The 22,009-nt window shown below is 34.7% G+C and overlaps 1 protein-coding gene across 2 annotated transcripts in view; it reads right to left on the minus strand.

The window, feature by feature from the left end:
- Nucleotides 1–22,009, minus strand: part of GRM7 (glutamate metabotropic receptor 7) — an 853,913-nt gene that overhangs the window by 566,637 nt on the left and 265,267 nt on the right. For both annotated transcript variants that reach the window (XM_028518977.2, XM_036030861.1), the window contains exon 2: nt 12,724–12,940. In XM_028518977.2, coding sequence (XP_028374778.1) covers nt 12,724–12,940 — 217 coding nt within the window. The remainder of the gene's footprint in view (nt 1–12,723; nt 12,941–22,009) is intronic.

Raw genomic sequence — 22,009 nt, forward strand, 5'->3', positions numbered from 1 at the left:
TTTATAGCACTAAATGTCTACATTAAGTAAAAAGAAAGACCTCAAATAAACAACATAATTTAATACCTCCAGAAACTAGAAAAAGAAGAATGAACAAAGCCCCAAGTTAATGGAAGGAAGGAAATAAAGATTGGAACATAAATAAATAAAATACAAGCCAGAAAATAACAGGAGATCAACAAAGCTAAAACCTGGTTATTGAAAAGATAAATCAAACTGACAAAACTTTATCTAGACAACTGAGGAAAAAATAAAGAAAAATCAATTAAAATTAGACATGAAAGAGGAGATATTACAACTGATACCATATAATTAATAAAAGATAATTACAGAGCATTGTAAATAATAAAAGCACCAATAAATTAGATAATCTAGAAGAAATGAATACACTTCTAAAAACATATAACCTCTCAAGGCTGAATCATGTAGAAACAGAAAATCTGAACAGACCAATAACAAGGAAGGAGACTGAATCAAAGCTATACCAACAAAGAAAATCCCAGGACCAAATGGTTGCCATGGTGAATTCTATCAAACATTAGACTCTATCAAGAATTAATGACAAACCTTTCCAAATTCTTCTAAAAAATGAAGAGCAGGAAACACTCCCAAAATCATTTTAGGACCCTAGCAGAACGCTGATATCAAACCATGATAAAGATACTACAAGAAAAGAAAACTACAAGCTAATATCCCTGATTAATACAGAATAAAAATTCTTAACAAAAGATTAGCAAGCTGATTTAACAGCACATTAAAAAGATCATCTACCAAAATTGATTGGATTTTCCCTGGGATGCAAGAATGGTTCAACATGAACAAGTCAAGTAAATGTGATATAATACAGTAACAGAATGAATGATAAAAAATTAGATAATCAGCTCAATAGACATAGAAGAAACATCTAATAAAATGCATAATTCTTTCATGATAAAAACCCTCAAAAATTGAGTACAGAAGGTATTTACCTCAACATAATAAAGGCCATATATGACAAGCCCACAGGTAACATCATACTCAACAGTTAAAAGTTGGAAGTTATTCCTCTACAATCAGGAATGAGACAAAGGTGCCTACTCTTACCACTTCTGTTTAACATAATGCCAAAGATACTAGTCAGAGCAATCAGGCAAGAGAAAGAAACAAAAGAAATCCAAATCAGAACATAAGAAAACATGTTTTCTTATATTTGTTTACAGATGACATGATCTTTTTAAAAAAGATTTTATTTATTTATTTTTAGAGAGATGGGGAAGGGAGGGAGGGAGAAAGAGAGGGAGTAAAACATCAATGTATGGTTGCCTCTAGCATACTCCATACTGGCAATATGGCCTGCAACCCAGGCATGTGCCCTAACTGGGAATCAAACCGGTGATGCTTTGGTTCACAGGCTTGTGCTCAATCCACTGAGCTACATCAGCCAGGGCCTAGATGACATGATCTTATATATGAAAAATACTAAAGACTCCACTAAAAAAACTGATAGAACTAAAAATTCAGTGAAGTTAAAGGATATAAAATCAGTTGTGCCCAGGCCAGTTTTAGGTTAGTTGGCTGGGCATCATCCTGCAAACTGAAAGTTTGCTGGTTTGATTCCCAGTCAGGGCACATTCCTGGGTTGCAGGTCCCATCCCCAGTTGAGGCATATGCAACAGACAACCAATCAATGTTTCTCTCACACATTGATGATTCTCTCCATCACTTTCTCCCTACCTTCCCCTCACTCTAGAATCAATTTTAGAAAGTTGTATTTCTATGCACAAGAAAATATATTTAAAATAAGGAAAATGATCCAATTAATAGCTTCAAAAATAAATACAAATAAATTTAACAAAAGAGGTGAAAGTTCTATACACTGAAAACTATTAGACTTTGATGAAAACATTGAAAAATACACAGATAAAATGTTTTCCAGGTTCATTGATCAGAATAATTAATATTGTTAAAACATCCATATTACTCAAACCCATGTATAAAGTGAATGTAATCCCTATCAAAATCTTACTGGCATTTTTCACAGAAATAGAAAAAAACACAAACTTTTTTAAAAGGATTTTATTTATTCATTTTTAGAGAGAGGGGAAGAGAAGGAGAGAAATATCAATGTTGTGGTTGCCTCTTGTACACCCCATACTGGGAACTTGGCCTGCAACCCAGGCATGTGCCCTGACTGGGAAATGAACTGGTGACCCATTGGTTTGCAGCCCATGCTCAATCCCCTGAGCTATATCAGTCAGGGCCATGAACTTTGTATAGAACCACAAAGACCCTGAATAACTACATGATCCTGAGAAAGAAGAACAAAGCTGGATGCATCACATTTTCTGATTTCAAACTGTGTTACAAAGCTATAGTAACCAAAGTACAAAATAGTATATAGTAATGGAATAAGAATAGACATATACACAAATGATACAGAACCAAGATCCCAGGAAAAAACTTGCCTATACAGTCAATTAATATTTGATAAGAGAGCCAAGAATACTCAATGAGAAAAGGATTATCTCTTCAATAAATCACATTGAGAAATTGAATAATCTTTTAGGAAAGTGAAATTGGAGTCCATATTACACAATGACAACATTTAACATAAAACTGATTAAAGGTTTAAACAAAAGAAGTGAAATTGTAAAATTCCCAAAGGAAAACATAGGAAAAATGTTTCTTAATATTGGACTTGGCAACAATTTTTTTAATATATCAAAATGTAGAAACGACAAAAAAGTAAATAGGAGGGACTACATAAACAAAAACTTTCTGCGCAGCAAAAGAAATAATCAACAAAAATAATTAAATAGGTGGGACTACACAAACAAAATTTTCATCATAGCAAAATGAAAACACAGAATACAGAATGGGAGAAAAATATTTGCTAATGACATTTCTTAAAAGGGTTTAATATCCAAAATATATAAGGAACTCATACAACCTCAATAACAAAATAATTTTTTAAAAGTCTGATAAAAAATTTCTAAGAGATGTTTTTCAAAATGATATACAAATAACCAATGGGCAAATGAAAGATGCTCCACATCACTAATCATTAGGGAAATGTAAATCAAAACCAAGAGAGACCACCTCACACCTATTAGAAGGGCCATTATTAAAAAGACAAGAGATAATGAGTATTGGCAAGGATGTAATGAAAAGGGAACCACTGTATACTGTGGGAATGTAAATTGGTGCAGTTACTATCAAAAACATTATAGAGGTTCCTCAAAAAATTAAAAATAGAAGTACCATATGATCCATTAATTACACTTTTGGGTAATAAAATCAGGATCTTAAAGAAATATCTGCATTCCCATATTCATTGCGGCATTATTCAAAATAGCCAACCTATGTGTCTACCTATGGGTGAATGGATACAAGAAATGTGGTATATACATAATGAGCAACAATATATATGTGTATATGTATCACATATATGTGTATAATATGCACATACATGTGTGCACACATATATGTGTAATACATGTGTATATGTGCATATATACATATATACATTATGTGTGTGTGTGCATGTATTATGCAGCCATGAGAAAGAAGGAAATCCTGCCATTTGCAACAACAGGGATGGAACTTGGGGGCATTATGTTCCATGAAATAAGTTACACAGAGAAAGACAAATGCTGTATTATATTACTATTATGTAGAATCATAAAAAAGCTGAATTCAAAGAAACAGAGAGTAGAATGGTAATGTCCAGGGGCTGGTGAGTGTGAGTGATTAGGAGATGTCAATCAAATGGTACAGACTTTTAAGTTTAAAATGAATAAGTACTGGAGATCTAAGGAACAATGTGGTGCATATATTTAACAGTACTCTATTACACATTTGAATGTTACTAAGAGAGCAAATAAAATGTTTTTACCACAAAGAATAAATAGTAATTGTAAGGTGATAAATATTTACTAACCCTACTATGGTAATGATTTCATAATATATAAGTGTACACCTTAAACATACACAATGTCATATGCCAATTTAATCTTAATAAATCTGGGAAAAAATCATAATGAGAGCACAGCAGATAAATGATGCAAACCCTAGAGCAGAATGCAATCTATGAGTCTAAAGTAAGCCATTCTAATTTCTAGTTCCTATCTTAATTACTCAGTGGTTACTGTTGAACAAAGAACCCATGAGAACAGACATAATTTATATTAGTTAATCAAAAGTGTGGAGAGTGCAATGTTTACTAAATGCATCACCATATACTAGGTTTTTAGAAAATAACACTCATGATCCTGATATAAAACTATAGTTTAACTAACATTTGCCACAAATATTTGACCAGAAGAATCTATAATATCCATACCTTCCAGCATTGAGACTTTGAAAGCAACGTACTTCTATATAGTTAGTCACCTTTCAACATTTTTATAGTTGTAATCTGATAACCTTATCTTTTCCAAGGTAAATCATATTCTTTGATAAAAAATATACTAGATACATGTTTGTGTTGTTGATTTAAACTTTTAAAATATTTAAATACAAAAGATCAGTAACATCTCAGCAAAAATAAACCTTGTTTTCATGGACATTTTTTTGTAAGTATTCTTTGTTGTTTAACCTTTCTAATATAAGGCCTCAAATTTTTCTCTTAAGGCCTTTATTATTATTATAATGACTTCACTTTTAATATTTTCCCTCATATGTAAGAGTGTATGTTGTACCTATTAGACTAGTTTCTCAAAGAGTCACCCTAATACTGTGGTTTATAAAGGGTGATAACAGTGAGTAATGCCTATCGAAATGGGAGCTTGCTTGACAGTTAATGTCAACTCTAAAATATCAACATAATGGAATAATACTATCTAATGATTATGGGCATATGTTTTAAATTTTCTATTTAAGACATCTAGCCAAAAAGAGTAACAACAAATGTAAAGGATTGGGAATAGGCGAATTTGTAGGCACACAACCTCAAGGTATTTCAAGTCAGTCAATGCAGTGTGTTTGGATGGCTACTATTACTGCCAAAGATCTTGATTATCTGCTCTCCTTCAATTTGCCTGACAGTGCTAATGCAATTGATGTGGGGCTTTGTAGAATTTCTTATACTCTCTTGAAAGATTTAACAGCAGGAATCCATTTGCTAAATTAAAGGAAAACAGATCTCTCTCAGTGCAGGTCTCAAAGAGGCTGCATTTACGCGTATCAAGTTCAAAATACAAAATAATTTAGGAGGGAGTTAAAGTACAGTAAATAGATGTTGCATAAGAAACAAATTATTATAATTATTTGGGCTAGAGTATTTGCCTATTTTTCAGAACTATGCATTTCACTAACTCTAGGGCTTTCCTTGCCTCTGTGTTAATAAATGTTGCATTTTTGTCTATGGGCACAGGCCAAACCTTCTCCCCGCCTTTGCTTGCCTGTTCTAGTGGAGTGAAATGCTGGGAAGCCTCTGGAAAAGGCAACCAAAAAAACAGCATTTATTTTTAGACAGTGACCATCCCAACTTTTGGCTAAATCACTGAAATTACATTAGGAAATACCCCTTCCCTGCTGAGTATAACCTTAGTGTAACTCAAAATCAAGGCATCCTGCTGTCCCACAATGAAAACATAGGCATGACCCATAAGTACTTGAACTTTGTTCTATATACTTCCCTCCATTTCTATAAACTAATATTTTTCCTTTTATTTTTCTATTGAAATTTATCTTTCTTGCTGACATCCATCAAAACCTATGAGATTCAAAACTGATGGTTCTTTTTAATAAATGGTTTTGTAAAGACTGGTAAAAGAAAGCTTCATTTGAAAGCTGATATAGTATCATCATATAGGAAGAATAAATCAGACCTTCTAAATTCCAGTGGATACAATATTATTACAAAAGCGTGGTTACTTTCCAAAGTAAGATACCCCAAAACAACAATGTTCTTTCCTTACACAACAGACCAAGAAATTCTCTTGTTCAATAGAATTTTCTATATTTGAAAATATAGAAAATATATTTAAAAATGAGCTGTGTTCCTTTTCCCTACATTTTCAACTTCAATTTCAGAATCCAATGACCTTTCTCTCCTTAGTGTATGGAACAGGTAGTACCCAAGCAGGTGCTTTTAACTTCAGATCTTTTCACATTCATCCATTTTGCTCAGGTCCAGTGAAGGTAAGTGGAAGGGAGCAGAAGGAAGTTTTGAGATATATTTCCCCATAGTCTGCTTCTTCATGCAGCGAAAACACTCTGTCATCATCTATTTCTAGCCCCACATCAGCAATGACAGTCCATTGCCTGCAAGAAACCCATTCTTTGCACTCAGGATAATATGCATTTGAGAACTGTCTGAACCAAAAGAAACCAGTTTTCTCAATAAATGTGTTGACTTTGCAACTCAAAGAAGCATGCCAGCTCCCAGTCAGTTACTAGAGGAGTTAGGGGCAGACCTAGAAGTCTTTGGCCCCAAAACAAAATCATTTCCTGCAATAGTTCTCATGTTGTGTGTAGGAACACTTCACATCATAGTAATGATATAAAGAGCCATACAAGTTTTTTAAAGCAATTCTATTTCTCTTACACCATTTAAAAATTCAAATAACATTAAACAATTGTATTTTCATTTTTTAACATGATTTTATCTTCCTAAAAATGTCATTCATCACTCCATTTAGGTCAGCATTGTCTGCTAACTCAGTTTTACCTCTGAGGTTTGGTGTGGCATTTGTTTTGTCTTCCCTTGCTGCATGCCCCAAGGAGCTATATTCAGTGCTTCACTCTTGTATTTCTATTCTTAGAGAGCAGATGTTATTTTTTGGCCTGTTGCTGTTACTACTATAATTATTAGTCATCATTATTACCCTGGAACAGTATCCAACATGAAGAAAGTACTCAGATATGCATTTCATAAGGCCTATGCCAGATTGGTTACCCCATTTTTTCCTTCCCTAAAGTCAGCTTATTATAGCAGATTCATTATAACTGCAGAAAGTCAAAACTGGAAAACCTTCCAACAGTTTTATTGTACTAACTACAACCTTGACATCTTCACCCATATTATTGATAGACTACTTTAAAATTCAATGTTCATTTATTGAGCCTAAAATATGTTGGACATTATCCTGGGTATACTTTTGAAAGTCAAATACAACATAATGCCAGTCCTTGATAAACATACATTATAATGGGAGAAGATAATTAGATTATAATGATTACAATGATATGCAAAAAATTATATGATAAAGTTATGCACAAGGTGTTATGGACTTACAGAAGTGACACTCTCAATTATAATAATGAAAGTAAAAGTCAAATAATTGAAGTTAAGTCTGCCTAGATTAAGTATAAATATAATTTACTTAAATTATGATGGATAATTTACAAAATCATGTGGAGGCTAGAGAACCAAAGTCAGAACATGAGCTGAAACAAAGGACATCTAGACTTTCAAAACCAAAGTTCCCCCAAAGTAGCACAGAACCAAGTTAGCTGGGGCACTGCTGCTGCTGCTACTCCTGGAAACAGGAAGTCAGAGATTGTACTACTGCAGCCAAAACACCCTGGAGACCACATCCACCCTAAAACATGGTGTCCCTGTTGCTGCTGTGAACTAACTCATTTCTCACTGTTCCTGCTTCTTTGTGTCCCTAGCTCTTGATCCATCTATGATAGATACTCTCATTAGCCACAGTTGGGATATATGGCTATACCCTAGCTCCAAGGGAGGCTGGGAACACGAATATCTGACCCTGTTAGCTCTACAGTGATACGAAGACCTGTTCTCTCATCAAGACTTGTACAGTCAACCATTCTCCATGAATTTATTCATAGAAATGAACTAAAAATGTGCTGTTAAAAAAAAAACAAATGTACATACCACAATCCAAAATTAGACCATGAAGGAGACTAAGTCAGGGATGTGAGAATTCTTGTGATTTCATATTTTGAAATTAAGTCCTTAAATTTTTAATACATATGCATAAACAGGGACCACTGAACACTTCATTAAAGAAACTCTCCAACTGGATATTAAAATGTCTAATAGTTTTCTGTATTAACTATAAAACAGACAGAGACAAAGAAAAAGGAAAACTCCTCGAGCTCAACATAGGTGGTAGTATTGGAAAGTATACTCCTGCTGTATCCTATTGCTCTGTTTTGTGTGGAGTTAGTTAGAGGCACCAGTGGAATGATTCAGAATGAGGACAACTATAATAAACCACAGCAAACAGATATATAATATAATTTTTTGATCCACAAGTCACAAATTATATATCATAAAAATTATATATAATCCATCTACAGGTTTTTTTCCTGAAAGGTGAAGGGAAAAATACAATTATTTCTTCTCTCTTTCCTTTAACAAATATTTATTGAATACCTTCTATATGCCCAAAATGAGGCTACATAACAGAGTCACAAGGGAAAGTGTTTGATCTCATAGAGGTTACGGCAAGGCAAGGAAGATTGACATGTAGCAGAATAAAAGATAACATTGCATCTATGAAGGAAAGAGAGGCACAGAATTCTTTAATGAGAATCGAATCCACTAATGAGCAAATCCAAGTAATACTAGCTCTAAAAAAACCCCCTAATACTGAATAATAGTTACTACATAGTTAATTAAGCCTTCCCCTAAGAACAGAGTATTCTAGGTCAACGTAAAGTGTCAAATAAGCCCTGGTTGGTGTGGCTCAGTGAATTGAGCACTGGCCTGCAAACCAAAAGGTCATAGGTTTGATTCCCTGTCAGGGCACATGCCTGGGTTACAGGCCAGGTCCCCAGTTGGGGGTGAACAAGAGCCAACCAATTGGTGTTTCACACAGCATTTGCCTCCCTCTTTCTCCCTCACTTCTCCTCTCTCTGAAAATAAATAAATTATTTAACTAAAAATTAAAAAAAAAAAATTAAAGAAGAGTCAAGTAAACAGTTCTACAGTTTATCTGAATAATAATAAAATTTACTTTATAAGACCAATTGAAATAAATCTATTAAGCGATTCACATGAAATACCAAAAGGATAGCTCAAAAGTTCCTCTAGGTTTTGGAAAGTTGATATGTGTCATGACACCATGGAGGTAACAAATTATTACTATTTGTGAAGTAATATTTGATAGATACTCTTTAAAATTGCCTGGCAAACTATGAGTCATGTGTGATGTCCTTGAACCAAATTTGGTTCAAAATATCTGGCATATATCAGTGCCATATGCTATCATAAACATTTACTTTGACCCTCATTTAGAAAAACAAGTCTTTATGTCTAATTTAGACTATTTAGGTTATTATGTTGACCTGAATTTAAAGCATGCTAGAGTAAATATTCTCTTATTCTCTGTAATATTAAGCAATAAGTTGCTTTTGGTAATACTGCATGTGCATCCATTCAGATAAAAAGGGCAATTTATGCAAATAAAACTTCTACAAAAATTTCATCATCTTAGAAAAATCATGTTACAATCTTCTTTGAAGGTTCAACAAGGAGCAGCATTCATGCATATTTATACCTCCCATGACTTTACTTGAATGAAGAATTATTGTTATTATTATTTTTATCCTCACCTGAGGATATGTTTATTGGTTTTAGAGAGAAAGGAAGGGGGAAGGGATGGAAGGAGAGAGAGAGAAGGAGAGTGAGAGAGAGAAAGAAACATTGATGTAGGAGAGAGAGATAGATTGGTTGCCTCCTGTATATACCCTGAATGGGGACTGAACTCGCCACCTACATATGTGCCCTGACTGGGAACTGAATGCATGACATTTTAGTGCATGGGATGACACTCCATCCAGCTGAGCCATCCAGCCAGGGCAAAATCTTCTACGACTATACATGAGAGAAGAATTATTGAGGTTTTCTTTGACAGTTTAAAAAAACTATATGTAGACTTTCATGTTCCAAACAAATTAGGTGGCCCCTATTGAAAGGGCTTCTTTTCTCTGACATCGTCTTGAGTTGTTCTATAAGAGTTGGATAAAGGAGTACCACAATGCTTGCTTCTCTTTATGCTACACTACCCCCTCCTACACATGTATGTGGGATACTATCTTTCTTGAGTGCCAGCTTCTATAGTAAGCAGGCAAAGGAAAATATTGAACATTTAAAGTTATCCTTCAAAATTTCAAGCCCATATACTTCCCAGAAATTCCAATAGAATAAATTTTTTTGTTTTGTTTTTATTCTGAATTAAACTATATTACTGTTTCTTCAAGAGGACATCAGAGGAAGTAGTTGGACCTTTTTAGAGGTTTTGGAACATGAATATGTATGCTCACATTATGAGAGGGCCACAGAAGTAAAGCTGACTAAAGAAACAGTGGATTGTGTTTCCCACTTCAGGTTTTCTCTGACTTACAATAAACCATTTAAATTGTGATTTCCCCTTCTTCTCTCTACTTTCTTTTTTTCTTTTGGGGAAAGCAGGGGACACGGCAGTGTTTGATAAGCATGTGAGTGAATTCATTTCAATGACTTGCATATATGATATAGTTCCAGTGAAATTTATTATAAATATACACCAACTATCATAATACTTATAGAAGAAGAGGAACCGATCTGCTAGGCATTACCTGAATGCTCTGTGTTTTCCTGCATCGGTACAGCTGGTGTTATAGTTACTGTCATCCTCAAGCGGAAGGGCTCTCAGACTAAAGGCTTTTTTCCAAAATGGCTGCCAATGATACAATATTTATTTTTGACCTACATCATTACAATGTAAGATAAGCTAAATATATGAGCTGGGGAGTTCAGACTACAAGGAGTTTGTCCTTTTTGCAGAGTCCCTATATAGTAGACTCTGATTTTATATCTTAAGTGTTCACCAAGTGACACCAGGAAAATCCACCATGTAAAACTCACCACTAACCTCTCTATAGACAGGTCTATATCAGTCTTTTATAAAAGACACAGAGCAAACATTTGCCTTGACCCTGTGCTTTACCAAAAAGTAACATAATTTCAATCTTATGAACACTATAAATTTTATAACAAAATTACTAGCACTCTTTGCTTTGTCCAGTACAATGTTCAGCATTAAAGTGGAGAGCCATTTGCAGCAACAGAGCAAGAAGGTATCTAAACTTTACCTCTGAGCTTTAGATTATTATTTTCACTTTATCTATTGTCTTTTATGTTCATATTTATGTTCATATTTCTAAGTTAACCTCTAGCCTTATTTTTGTCAAAGCAAGATTCAAAGAAATAAGAAAGATATACAAGAATTAGTTATCAGAAATGATTAGTTATTTCTTTAGGGCTTCATGTAGCTAATTGTTAATAAATCATATAAATCTCAGCATAACACTAGACTGGAATTAAAATTTCCTTTCTAATCAGAAAGTTTCTAACTGAATTGTACTAAAAAATATTTCCCTTAGCAACATAGCAGTTGGGACAACAGTAGAAAATGAGATAGGCATGGTCTCCTCTAGAGTCTAGAGGACAAGAAAGAACACTTCAACAGCAAGTTAGACAAACATGTGATAAGTGCTGTGGTAAAAGACACTAGAAACATAAGGCCATGCCAATAGACCCAAGGAACTGGAGTGTGTGTGTTTGGTTGAACCTAGAAATGACTTCTAGGATGCAACCTCTTCATAATTAGGAGCTACCTAGTCAAAAGTGTTAAGAGTGATAGTATTTCAGTTGGAAGGAATAACATAAGAATGACTCAGATCTCCAGTGAATTTATGAAGTTAAGGCTAATGATGAGGCACTGAGTTAAAATCATGGGGTTCACAAGCAAATCCTGACTCTCTTCTTTCAGTAGCCATGTGCAAATGTGCCATATATATGTATGTAAGTATATCTGTAGTCTGAGAGTCCAACATCACAGCCACGTCTGAATTTATAACACTTTTTCCTCATGAAGAGAACCTCTGTTTCTATTGCCCCACTTGTCTGTCTTTGCTGTTAGTTAACTATTCTTATCAATAACAATTTGGATCAGCTAAAATTCTTACAAACAAAACTGAGGGCCTAACTTTGGCATAAGAACTGTACAAAAAATATCAGGTACACATTTTATAATATATATTTACTACATCCATTATTTCCAATAGAGAAACCTGAATATTTATTGTTAGGATTCCTAAGTGTGAAGATTTTATCTAATTTTTCAAAATCTGCCCAATTGAAGACCACTAGCCAAACATTCGAGCCTTTTTTTCCCAATTTGAGCTAAATAAATAAACATAAAAGAATCTTCTCCAAGTGCTACTTAATAGAACTGTCTTTCTCAAAATATTTTGTTTCAAAGACTATTTGTATAAATACATCTTCCTGTGTGAATAATTTATTTATTTTGGGGGGGCCAAGTCAGCCAGAACCATCACTATTATCCAACTCCAAATCAACGTGCCACTGTGATGGGGTTCTCACAATTGTAAACAATTCTCTCAATATTAGAGAGGAAAAAAGAAAGATCATGCATTGAGAGGCACATGTAGTCACAAATTTCTTAGGTTTCCAAATATAAGTACTAATGCACACTATTACCCATTACACAGAAGTAAGATATTGATTTGGGAACATATTTTCTTCTCTGCATTTCTCCCATTAATACTTTAAGGGACTTCAGTTTCACACTTTTGAAAATATCCTCTTCAAAGACAACAAAGTGCTACAAACAAAGACAGATCTACTTCACAGGCAGTGGGGAATGTGAGAGTAAGTATAAAGTGGTCACCTATAATGTTTGTTTAGTAAAGTCTGAAAAGAACCCTACAAGCCACATACATTTGAAGAGGATCATTTTGATCATTGCAATCTCTTCCTACCTGCCTCTTTGGAAATCTGCATGAAGGATTCCACACCTTTCTCTCCATAACTTCCTTCAGATGCAAGAGTAGACACATAATTCCAGCCTAGGGCCTTCACAATGTCTACCATGGCCTGGGCTTGGAAGGAATCAGGCGGAACCACACGGGAGAAGAAGTCATAGCGCCGGTCATCACTTAACTCAGGTGCCGTTGACGCATAACTAATCTGGGGGATCTGAAAAGACAAAAAGCACCACGTGAGAGCACACCATCAGGATGTGAGAGAACCATTTATTCTGACAACAATTTAGTCAAAATACAGGACTTGAGTTCCAAAGATAATGTGTGTGTGTGTTGGCAAACATTATATGGAACTGTAGAAAATGCAACCAACAGCTTCTTAAAAGCACAGAAACCTCTACTTTTTTTCCTTAGCCCTCTGTTTTCTCATCTTGGGAAGAAGGAATGAGGACTGCATGAGAGCCATATGAGTCATGGTGGTTAGGAGAAAATAATTTATAATCACCTGGCTACCATTTTGAATCATGCTTTACTTCTTATAAACTAATAGAAACAAAAAACCCCAACAGCCTAAGTGGAATATGTATAGAGGTTGTTTTAGTTGATTCAGCTAATGGATATTAGTGGATATCATTAGCCATCTAATGTTGATTGAGGGCTGATCACCTGTGAGGAAATATCTAAGCAAGTTACATGCATTATTTAATTTATTCTTTACATGAACATTATGAAGTAGCCCAGTAACACCCTTAGACCCAGGAAAGGGGGTTTCCTGCCCATAAGGCCTTCTTCTCAGTGTCCCTATCACATTGGAACACCTTGTCCCAATTTTCTAAGTTTTCCTTTGGGTGCTGGGAAATGGCTGGCAGTGCTGTCTGGGAGGAGCCACATGGGTGTCTGGTTCCTATTTCTTCCCCTTTAGAGAACTCTCTGACACTCAATCTCACATGAGATTAACCAGATGTTCCAAGGAATTCTAGAACTTATGCATGTGGTAATCACTCTAGGGTCCCATAGCAGAACCCTGATTTTCAGGCAGGGAGTCTAACAAGCAGATTACTCCCCTTGGATGGTGCAATATTTACTTTTTAGAATTACGTGAGATTAGACTACCTGAATAATCCTGGAATGCTGATTTTAGCAAAATCAAATTATGTATATAGAAAGAGGCCCTGATAAAAAGTTTGCCTGAGATCCCAGATAACCTAGGGGATGCCCTAAAGTAGCCCTAGAGTTAGGCTGAGGGCCTAACTTCTGTAATGTACCACCCCTTAGTTCTTTCTTTTAACACAAGCTTTCAGTAGACTATAATTGGTACAATTAATCTACCTGTAACAATGAGCAACTCCTACAAAAGCCTGTTTGGAAACTCTCCAAGGACTTACCCCTGCTTTATCACATGGGTTTCTCAGTATCTAAAGGCCACGTTTGATTTTTGCTCAGATGAAGCCCAACAGTCCAACTCTTTGCCCCAAAGAAGTCATGACTACATTCAAACTGAGTCTTTCAGCCCTGAAAACTCTACTCCATATTAACCTATCTTCACCTTCCAGTGCAGTGTGCCTCAAGTTTACCCATTAACCATTGTTTAACGCTAGTTGTCACTTCTGTGAACCTCATTTCTCCACCAGCCTTTTAAGGTCAGCATTACAGTCAAGTCCTTGCAGTTCATTCCTGATGCAGTTCTGCTTTATGGGCTCTATGGCCAGTAGGGGAAGGCTCTCTGTCCCTGACTCAAAGTCCAAAGCCAGAATAAGAAAGGGTCAAAATCTCCTGATTGGTCTTTACTTGAGTAACTCCTCAGAGAGGTAGTGAGGTGGAGGGGAAATAAAATGGGATTTGCTGTTGACAATATGTGAATTAAAGCTTGATTTTTTTTCACAAGTGTTTACTTTGGTGAAGTTATTTCACCTCAAAGACTTAGCTGCTTCATTAGTATAAGATTGTTTTGAGGGGTGATGATATGAATGCGTGTTTCTATGCATGATGACTGTGCCAGGGTGGGCAACTTAACACAAGGGAGTAATGATAATCAAAATAGAGAACAATACGGATTTCCTAACTAAGTTCACCCATTCACCACATTTGATTTCCCAATTCTCTGTGACATGTTACCACAAATATTCCCCTCAAAATTCTGAAAAAAATTGTTTACATATTTTCATTATTGCTTTAGAAATAATATTTTATTCAGCTCTTTATTACATGCTAACCATTTACTAAAGTTTTATATGCATTACCTAACCTAACCACCAGTGCATATTTTTTTACTATACTATGCTGTATTATACTATATTATACTATTATTAACTCATTTTACAAAAGAGGAAATTAGGACTTAAAAATAGAATATGACCAGCACCATGCAAGCCTGAACTACCTAATGCAAATTTCTGAACTCTGAACTATGATACCTAGATGAATTGTTGCTGAAACACTTTAATAATAAGCATAAAACAAGAAAGGGCAATCGATTATCAGAATCAAGGCCAACTTCTGTCCACAGTACTGGTTACTGACTCACTCACAGTTTTTTTACATGACTCTTAACACTGTCATTCAAACATTTTATTTAAATACTTTATTGAAGATTATTAAATATATTGAGTTGGCCAAAATGTTTGTTTGTTTGTTTTCTTCATAAGATGGCTCTAGTATTGCTTAGTTTTTAATTTCATTCAAAACAACTTTGTTAGATTGCATTGTGACAGCTGTCATATCAGTGTGCATTTTAAAAAAACATCAAAATTGATGAATTTTTGTGTAGCCATTTTATTATTAAAGATGGAAGAAAATATGTAACATTTTCCACTTTTTTATTATTTCAAGAAAGGTAAAAACACATCTGAAACACACACACACACACAAGACTTGTATAGTATCTGGAGAAGATGCTATGACTGATCAAACATGTCAAAAGTGGTATGCAAAGATTCATGTTGGAGATTTTTTGCTGGTTGATGCCCCACAGTTGGATGGACCAGTTGAAGTTGACAGAGATCAAACCAAGACATTAACTGAAAACAATCAACATCATACCACATGGGAGATAGCCAACATAATCAAAATATCCAAATGAATGAAGTTACTAGTAAAAATGAAAAATGTGCCTTTTATTTTATGGAAAAAAAACTACACAAACTTTTTGGCTAACTCAAGATTAATAGAAAGAGCTCCCTAAGATTCATTCATAATTATGAGGTTATAAATTTTAGGTAAATAACATACCAACTGAATAAAGGCTTTGGGCCGAAAAATAAAAGGAAAGGAGGGAGGGAAAGAGTAAGAGAGAGAGATGGTGAGAGACTTTCTCTTACAAGAAATAAAAAGGAAGGAAGCCAAGCATGTCAACACATTACATCAGTTTCAATTTGTGGAAACGTAAAAGCTTCATGAAATTACACAGAGGTCTTTCCTGCCAAAATCCCTTTCTACCTTTGAAGGAATTCTAATAAAGATATACCCAGCCCTCTACTTAAATTTGCATTTATGTAGCTGCTGTAAAATATCACAATTGTGAAGTGCCTCAATGCAAATGCATTTTTGAAACTGTGCCCCAAATTTCAGTTATGAAAGTCCAGGGGAAACAGATTTCTCTCGTCCCTATCACACACCCTTTGAAGATGGCTGGTATCTGTGGTCTATCCCTTCCACTATAAACAAGAAATATCTCCTCGCTTAAGACTCGCATGTCTCTTTAGGATCATACACACATTCTGTATCCAATGACACTTATTTCTCTACTATGCTGAAATGGTGCTAGAGTAGGGAATAAAGGACCAAATAGTTTCCATCTGTGAGATAAAAACAATGGGTTGGGCAAAAGTAAGTTTACAGTTATGAGTACACAAAACACAGAGCTTATTCTTATATTATTATTATTTCACTATTTGCCATACCAACAATTGTAAATCTACTTTTAACCCACCCTGTATAGCTATATAAGAATAGCTATAGCTATACAAGAATAGCTATATAAGAATATATAGCTATAACGTTATATAGCTATAACCTTATAGCTATATAAGAATCCCTCCTAGCAACAGAGATAAAGAACTGGAAGAATGTATGTCACCTATCAAATATGTTGTCTCATAATTATTTGGCTATTATGCTGCATATTTAGTTACTTGTTTTCAAACTAATGTTTAAGCTTACAGAGTAATTATTTTGAAGTATGTGTTATAACTGGTACTTAAAACTGACTAAACTATTAGTTATCTTTAGTGATTAACTTCCACACTCTCCTCGATCTCTGGCTGTACTTTCATTTTCTGTTGCTGAAACCCTCCCTTGTCAGTCTCCTATGGAAATGCAAAACTGATCTTTTGATAAAGATAATTTAGTATGGGAACACTTCCGCTATAGAAAAATAGATGTTCCATCTCTCCTTGAGATTTCCATGCTCCAATTTTAAAATTTGAACACTTTTGATCTTTAACATAGAACCAAATTTTTCAACTTATTCTATTTTATTATTCTTTACTTCATAAAAATTTGCCTATCACACAAAATTAGTGTTATTGATAAGTATCAAATAGAATTAAAAACATTTATAATCTATAATATTTGTTTAGTCTTTACTTTTATTTAGAAATATAATACATATTATTTATGAAAATACAGAAATACAAAAATGAAAATAATTTAATGGCTTCATTCCTGCTAATATTTGCTATATTTCTTTATCATGTTTGTATGCACATGGGTGTGCACATATATATACAGTTAATTATAAAAATCTGAGTCTTAATCTCTTCTTTCCATGCTCCTCTCTGCCGTTTCTCTTTCTCTTTCTTTCTGGCTGCATACTCTTCTACAATAACTAAGCCTAAATTAAACCTAACCTTTATTGTTAAATGTTTAAACATTTTTCAAGTCCTCATTATCTCTAGAAGTTAACAAAATATCCTAAAAGTTGATTCAAGTCCTACGGAAGTATTTCAGGTTTACACTGAAATATTTCCCTGTGCGAAAATTACTTGGGGTTGTACTATAGGGTAAACCAAACATCTATATTTTCCCTCCAAATGGTTAACTACTTGGTCCAGCACTATATATTAAATACTAAGTATTTACTGATAGAAAAGACCATCTCTTGTCACATCTCTCCCCATACTTATGAAATCTTTTACTTACCTTTGAATGTTTGGGATGTATTTTCTATTCTACCTCTCTGTCATCTGAGTCTTGGGCCAGTGTTTAACTATTTTTATTCTTATAAACTTAGAGCTTGGGGGCTATATTAATTGGGAAATATTCTGTCTTCATAACGGTTCTTTTAAAAAACAATCATGAGTAATCACACATATTTAATTTTCCAGCTGAACTATAGCACATGTTTTAAAAATTTATATTAAAGTTCCATTAAGATAATGATAATACATTATACTTACAAATTAATTTGGGAAGAATTGATACATTTACAATATTTTATTTTCTGCTATGGGAAAATATTTATTTCCATGCATTCCATTATTCATTCTTCTCTTTTAGCAAAATTTTATAATTGTCCCCACGTAGCCCTCACACACTGTTAACTTTATTTCTACATAATTGTTATTTTTATTTCCTTATGAGTGATAACAAATTTTCATTTTATTTTCTATTTCTGGTATATAGGAGTCAATTACTTTTGTACATTTAGTTTACAACTTACACACATGTTGACATTTATATTAGTTCTAAGAGCTTCCAGTTTATTTTCTTGGGACTTTTAGGTAAACAAGCCATAGTATAAGAATTCATTTAGTTTTATTTCCTAGCTATATAAGCTAGAATTTCCAGGAAAACAGGAATAGTAGTCTTAAAATTTGTTTGTTTGTTTGTTTGCCCTTCCTGGTGTGGCTCAGTGGATTGAGTGTTGGCATGTGAACCAAAGGGTCACTAGATCATTTCCTAGTCAGGGCACATGCCTGGGTTGTGGGCCAGGTCCCCAATAGGGGGCGCTCAAGAGGCAACCACACGCTGATGTTTCTCTCCCTCTCTTTCTCCTTCCTTTCCCTCTCTCTAAAAATAAGTAAATAAAATCTTTTAAAAATAGTTTGCCTTTTTTTCTATTTCTCTACACTGAACATTTAAAATCAATTGGCATTTATTCTAATTTATCATCTTGAAAAATGTATAGCCAAATGAAGAATTAAGATTATTGGTTAAAATTTTACTTCAGCAAAATACAATCTTAACTAAACTTATAGCACTATGAGTGTCTTCAAATAGTTGAAAAAGTATGCCCCTTCAACAATTCTCTTTTGCAGAGAAAATCAGTTACTCCAATTATTTCTCCTAGGATATGAATCAGGTGATGCTAGATGGCAAGACAGAAAATCAGTTTCAAGTAATCAAGTTTTTGAAACATAGTGGTTCTCACATCTTAGTTACCATTTAAACTTTATGTAGCAGTCAACTTCCCTAACACTTTTGAACACTGAAGCATAAATGGCACAAAAACAGCAAAACCATCATTCCTCAAGTAATCAGGTGAAACTTTTCCCAAATCTATATCTTACTCTTAATACAGCAGGAAAAATCCCAATTTACTGTTTCTAATTAACTTTTGAAATAGTTATGTATATTTAAGGCCCTAAAATTCCTGTAAATCTACGAGAAAGAAGACTAGGAGAAAACCAATTACAAAATAATTAAAATGGACACTTAAATAACTTATGTCCTCTATATCTTATAGATATTTTCAAGTCACCAGTATTCACATCTCATCAATACAAGTGGTTGTGGTGACTGAATTCTTTCAGTGGGCTAAAAGAATATAACCAAAAGTAAAATATATCTAATTAGTGTCATGCACCAGTCACTAGGAGGAGCTCAAGGCTCTTTCCTAACCTCTCTCAGGTGTGCCCTGGAAAACAGGAATTTATAGGAAGGTCAGTTGATCAGTTCCTCTGGAACATTGCACATTTCTTTGGTAACAAGTGTCACAGCTGTCATTAAACAATTGTCTGTATAATTGTCTGTTTATTGCTCTCTCCTTGCTAGAATACTCACCCTCATGGAGGGCAAGGGCCTTGCTCATCATTTCATCACCACTGGATAGCACTGTACCAGGACAGAATAGGAACCTGATCAATATTTGTTGAATAAAAATTGAGCCAGTAAATGAATGAATGGAATCATCCTGAGAGAACAGTCTCTTATCCACTTAGTTGGTGTGGCTTCCACAGCACTTGGAAGTTACCCCTGCCCTAGGCAGGCCTGAGGCAGGCAGCTTTAGGCAGAGTAGCAAACACTTTTTCTTGCTCTTCTTCTTGGCACACTTTTCCCTGGGATTTCTTTCGTCATCATGGAAATGTAGGACAAGTAGATGTTGGATAGGGCTTCAAAGGTAGTGGGGCTATGGAGTCATTTAGACTTTTCCCTCTGTTGCTTCTCTTAGGCCTGAGACCTGAGAGCTCCAGGCAAAATATACCACAGTGGCTGGAGTTGAGCCTAACTCTTAAGGACATACTTTGGCCTATCATTTAAACGATGTGATTCTGCCCTGCTGTCTCCTTAGCTTTCCTCCCTTCTGGAACCTGGCTTGGCTATCAAATGCAAGACAGAATTAGTGTGCTACATTCCAGTTAAATGCCTTTACTTTAGTTGACATTGCTATTACCAAATTTAAAAAAAAAAGTTAAAGGGACACGAATCTAGAGAAAATAGTTCTATACACACAAAATCAAATAATATAAATATGTGGTACATTTTCACTTTCTAAATGTTGACAAAATTGAACTTTTTAAAATGTAATATTATCTCATGATCACTACAGTCAAACACTTGTCTAAGGGAGCTCATGAGTTGAACACATGCCCTTTGAGTCATCATCTTTGTGTCAAAATAACCGAAGTCCATATGTGGGCTTGATAACATTAATATAGTACATATTTTTGATGTGCTAGTTGCCCTACTACTCCACACAAACTTGACTCTCATAAAAATAAATTTCTAAAAATTTTTAAAAGGAAGAAATTATTTATTTAAAAAAATGAAAGATGTGAAATTGGTTTCATGCATTTTGAGCTTCTTCGCCTTTCCATTACAAGGGTAGTACCTATGACGAGGTCAGCCACCTGAATGTCTTATTTCTGGAAAGCTGAATGAGGGCCAGGATTCCACATTCCTGGGAAATTTGCACAGCTAGGAAAGGCAAAACAAAAAGTGCTAACACTTGTTCAGAGGGCAGTTTCTAAAAACTTGTAAAAGGCAATTTTTGGAAGTATCATGTGCAATTAAGATAATGCTTCAGTGTACCTGTTGAGATATTAATGAACTCCCAGTGGGGCATTATTAAGCTTACGGTTGTCAGTAATTGTACTCTTAGTTCTTATTAAGCTTTATTGATATGGATCCCTAAAAATGGAAAAGGGTTGAATAAACCTTTCAAGCTCGTTCTTTGAAGCATCATTCCCTTCAATTTGTACTTACCATTTTCTAGATAACATCTCTGCTCACATTAGAATGGTTGGACTTTAAATCTAATGTGTGGTAGTTTTTATTTCAAAGTATTGAGTAATGGTTTTCAATTAGTTCAAAATCTGGAGTTTCACTCTAAACTACTCATGACAGAGATTGCTCTGAAGTATTGAAACTATTTCCTTTGCCTTTTTATTTGTGTGTGTATCTAGTATAGGTACTCTGAGGCCTCTACAGATTGGAGAATTTCCTCCACCCATACCTCCACAGCATTCAATGACAAAGTACAGTAGAGACCTTGGACCTCCAATAAGATACCACAGAAATCATTGGTATATACTTTTCCAGAAGAACAAAGAGGTGAAAAGAAGAAAAATTATTTTTATGACCTGTCGGGGTTCATTATACATGTCTATGAATTATCTCTGGCCAATAGCCCTGTAAATCACTGTATTAAGAAACAAAAATGTAATCAAAGTATGTGTTTAATAATTCTCATATTTATTAATATGATCCTGGATCTCTTTCAGGCCCCCAGGGCCAGAGTTTCATGCCTTGAGGTTTCCTTTACCAACTGACTTATGAGGTATTCCACTAGCAATAAAAATGTCAAATCTCCATAGAGCAGGGTTTCAGGACCTTGGTATTATTGACATCTGAAGTCAGTGAGTTCTTTGTTGTGGTGGGAGAGGGGCCAGCCTGTGCAGTGCAGGATGGTTAGCCGCATCCCTGACTTCTATCACTTGATGCCAGAAGCACATCCTGCAGCTGTCACAGTCAAAATGATGGCAAACAAAGCAAAATATCCACGTGTGTGTGTTGGGGGAGGAGGACAATGCAAAATTGCCTCAGCTGAGAATCACTGGGTTAT

Source organism: Phyllostomus discolor, chromosome 7 (assembly GCF_004126475.2).
Source record: "Phyllostomus discolor isolate MPI-MPIP mPhyDis1 chromosome 7, mPhyDis1.pri.v3, whole genome shotgun sequence".
NCBI classification, from domain to species: Eukaryota; Metazoa; Chordata; class Mammalia; order Chiroptera; family Phyllostomidae; genus Phyllostomus; species Phyllostomus discolor.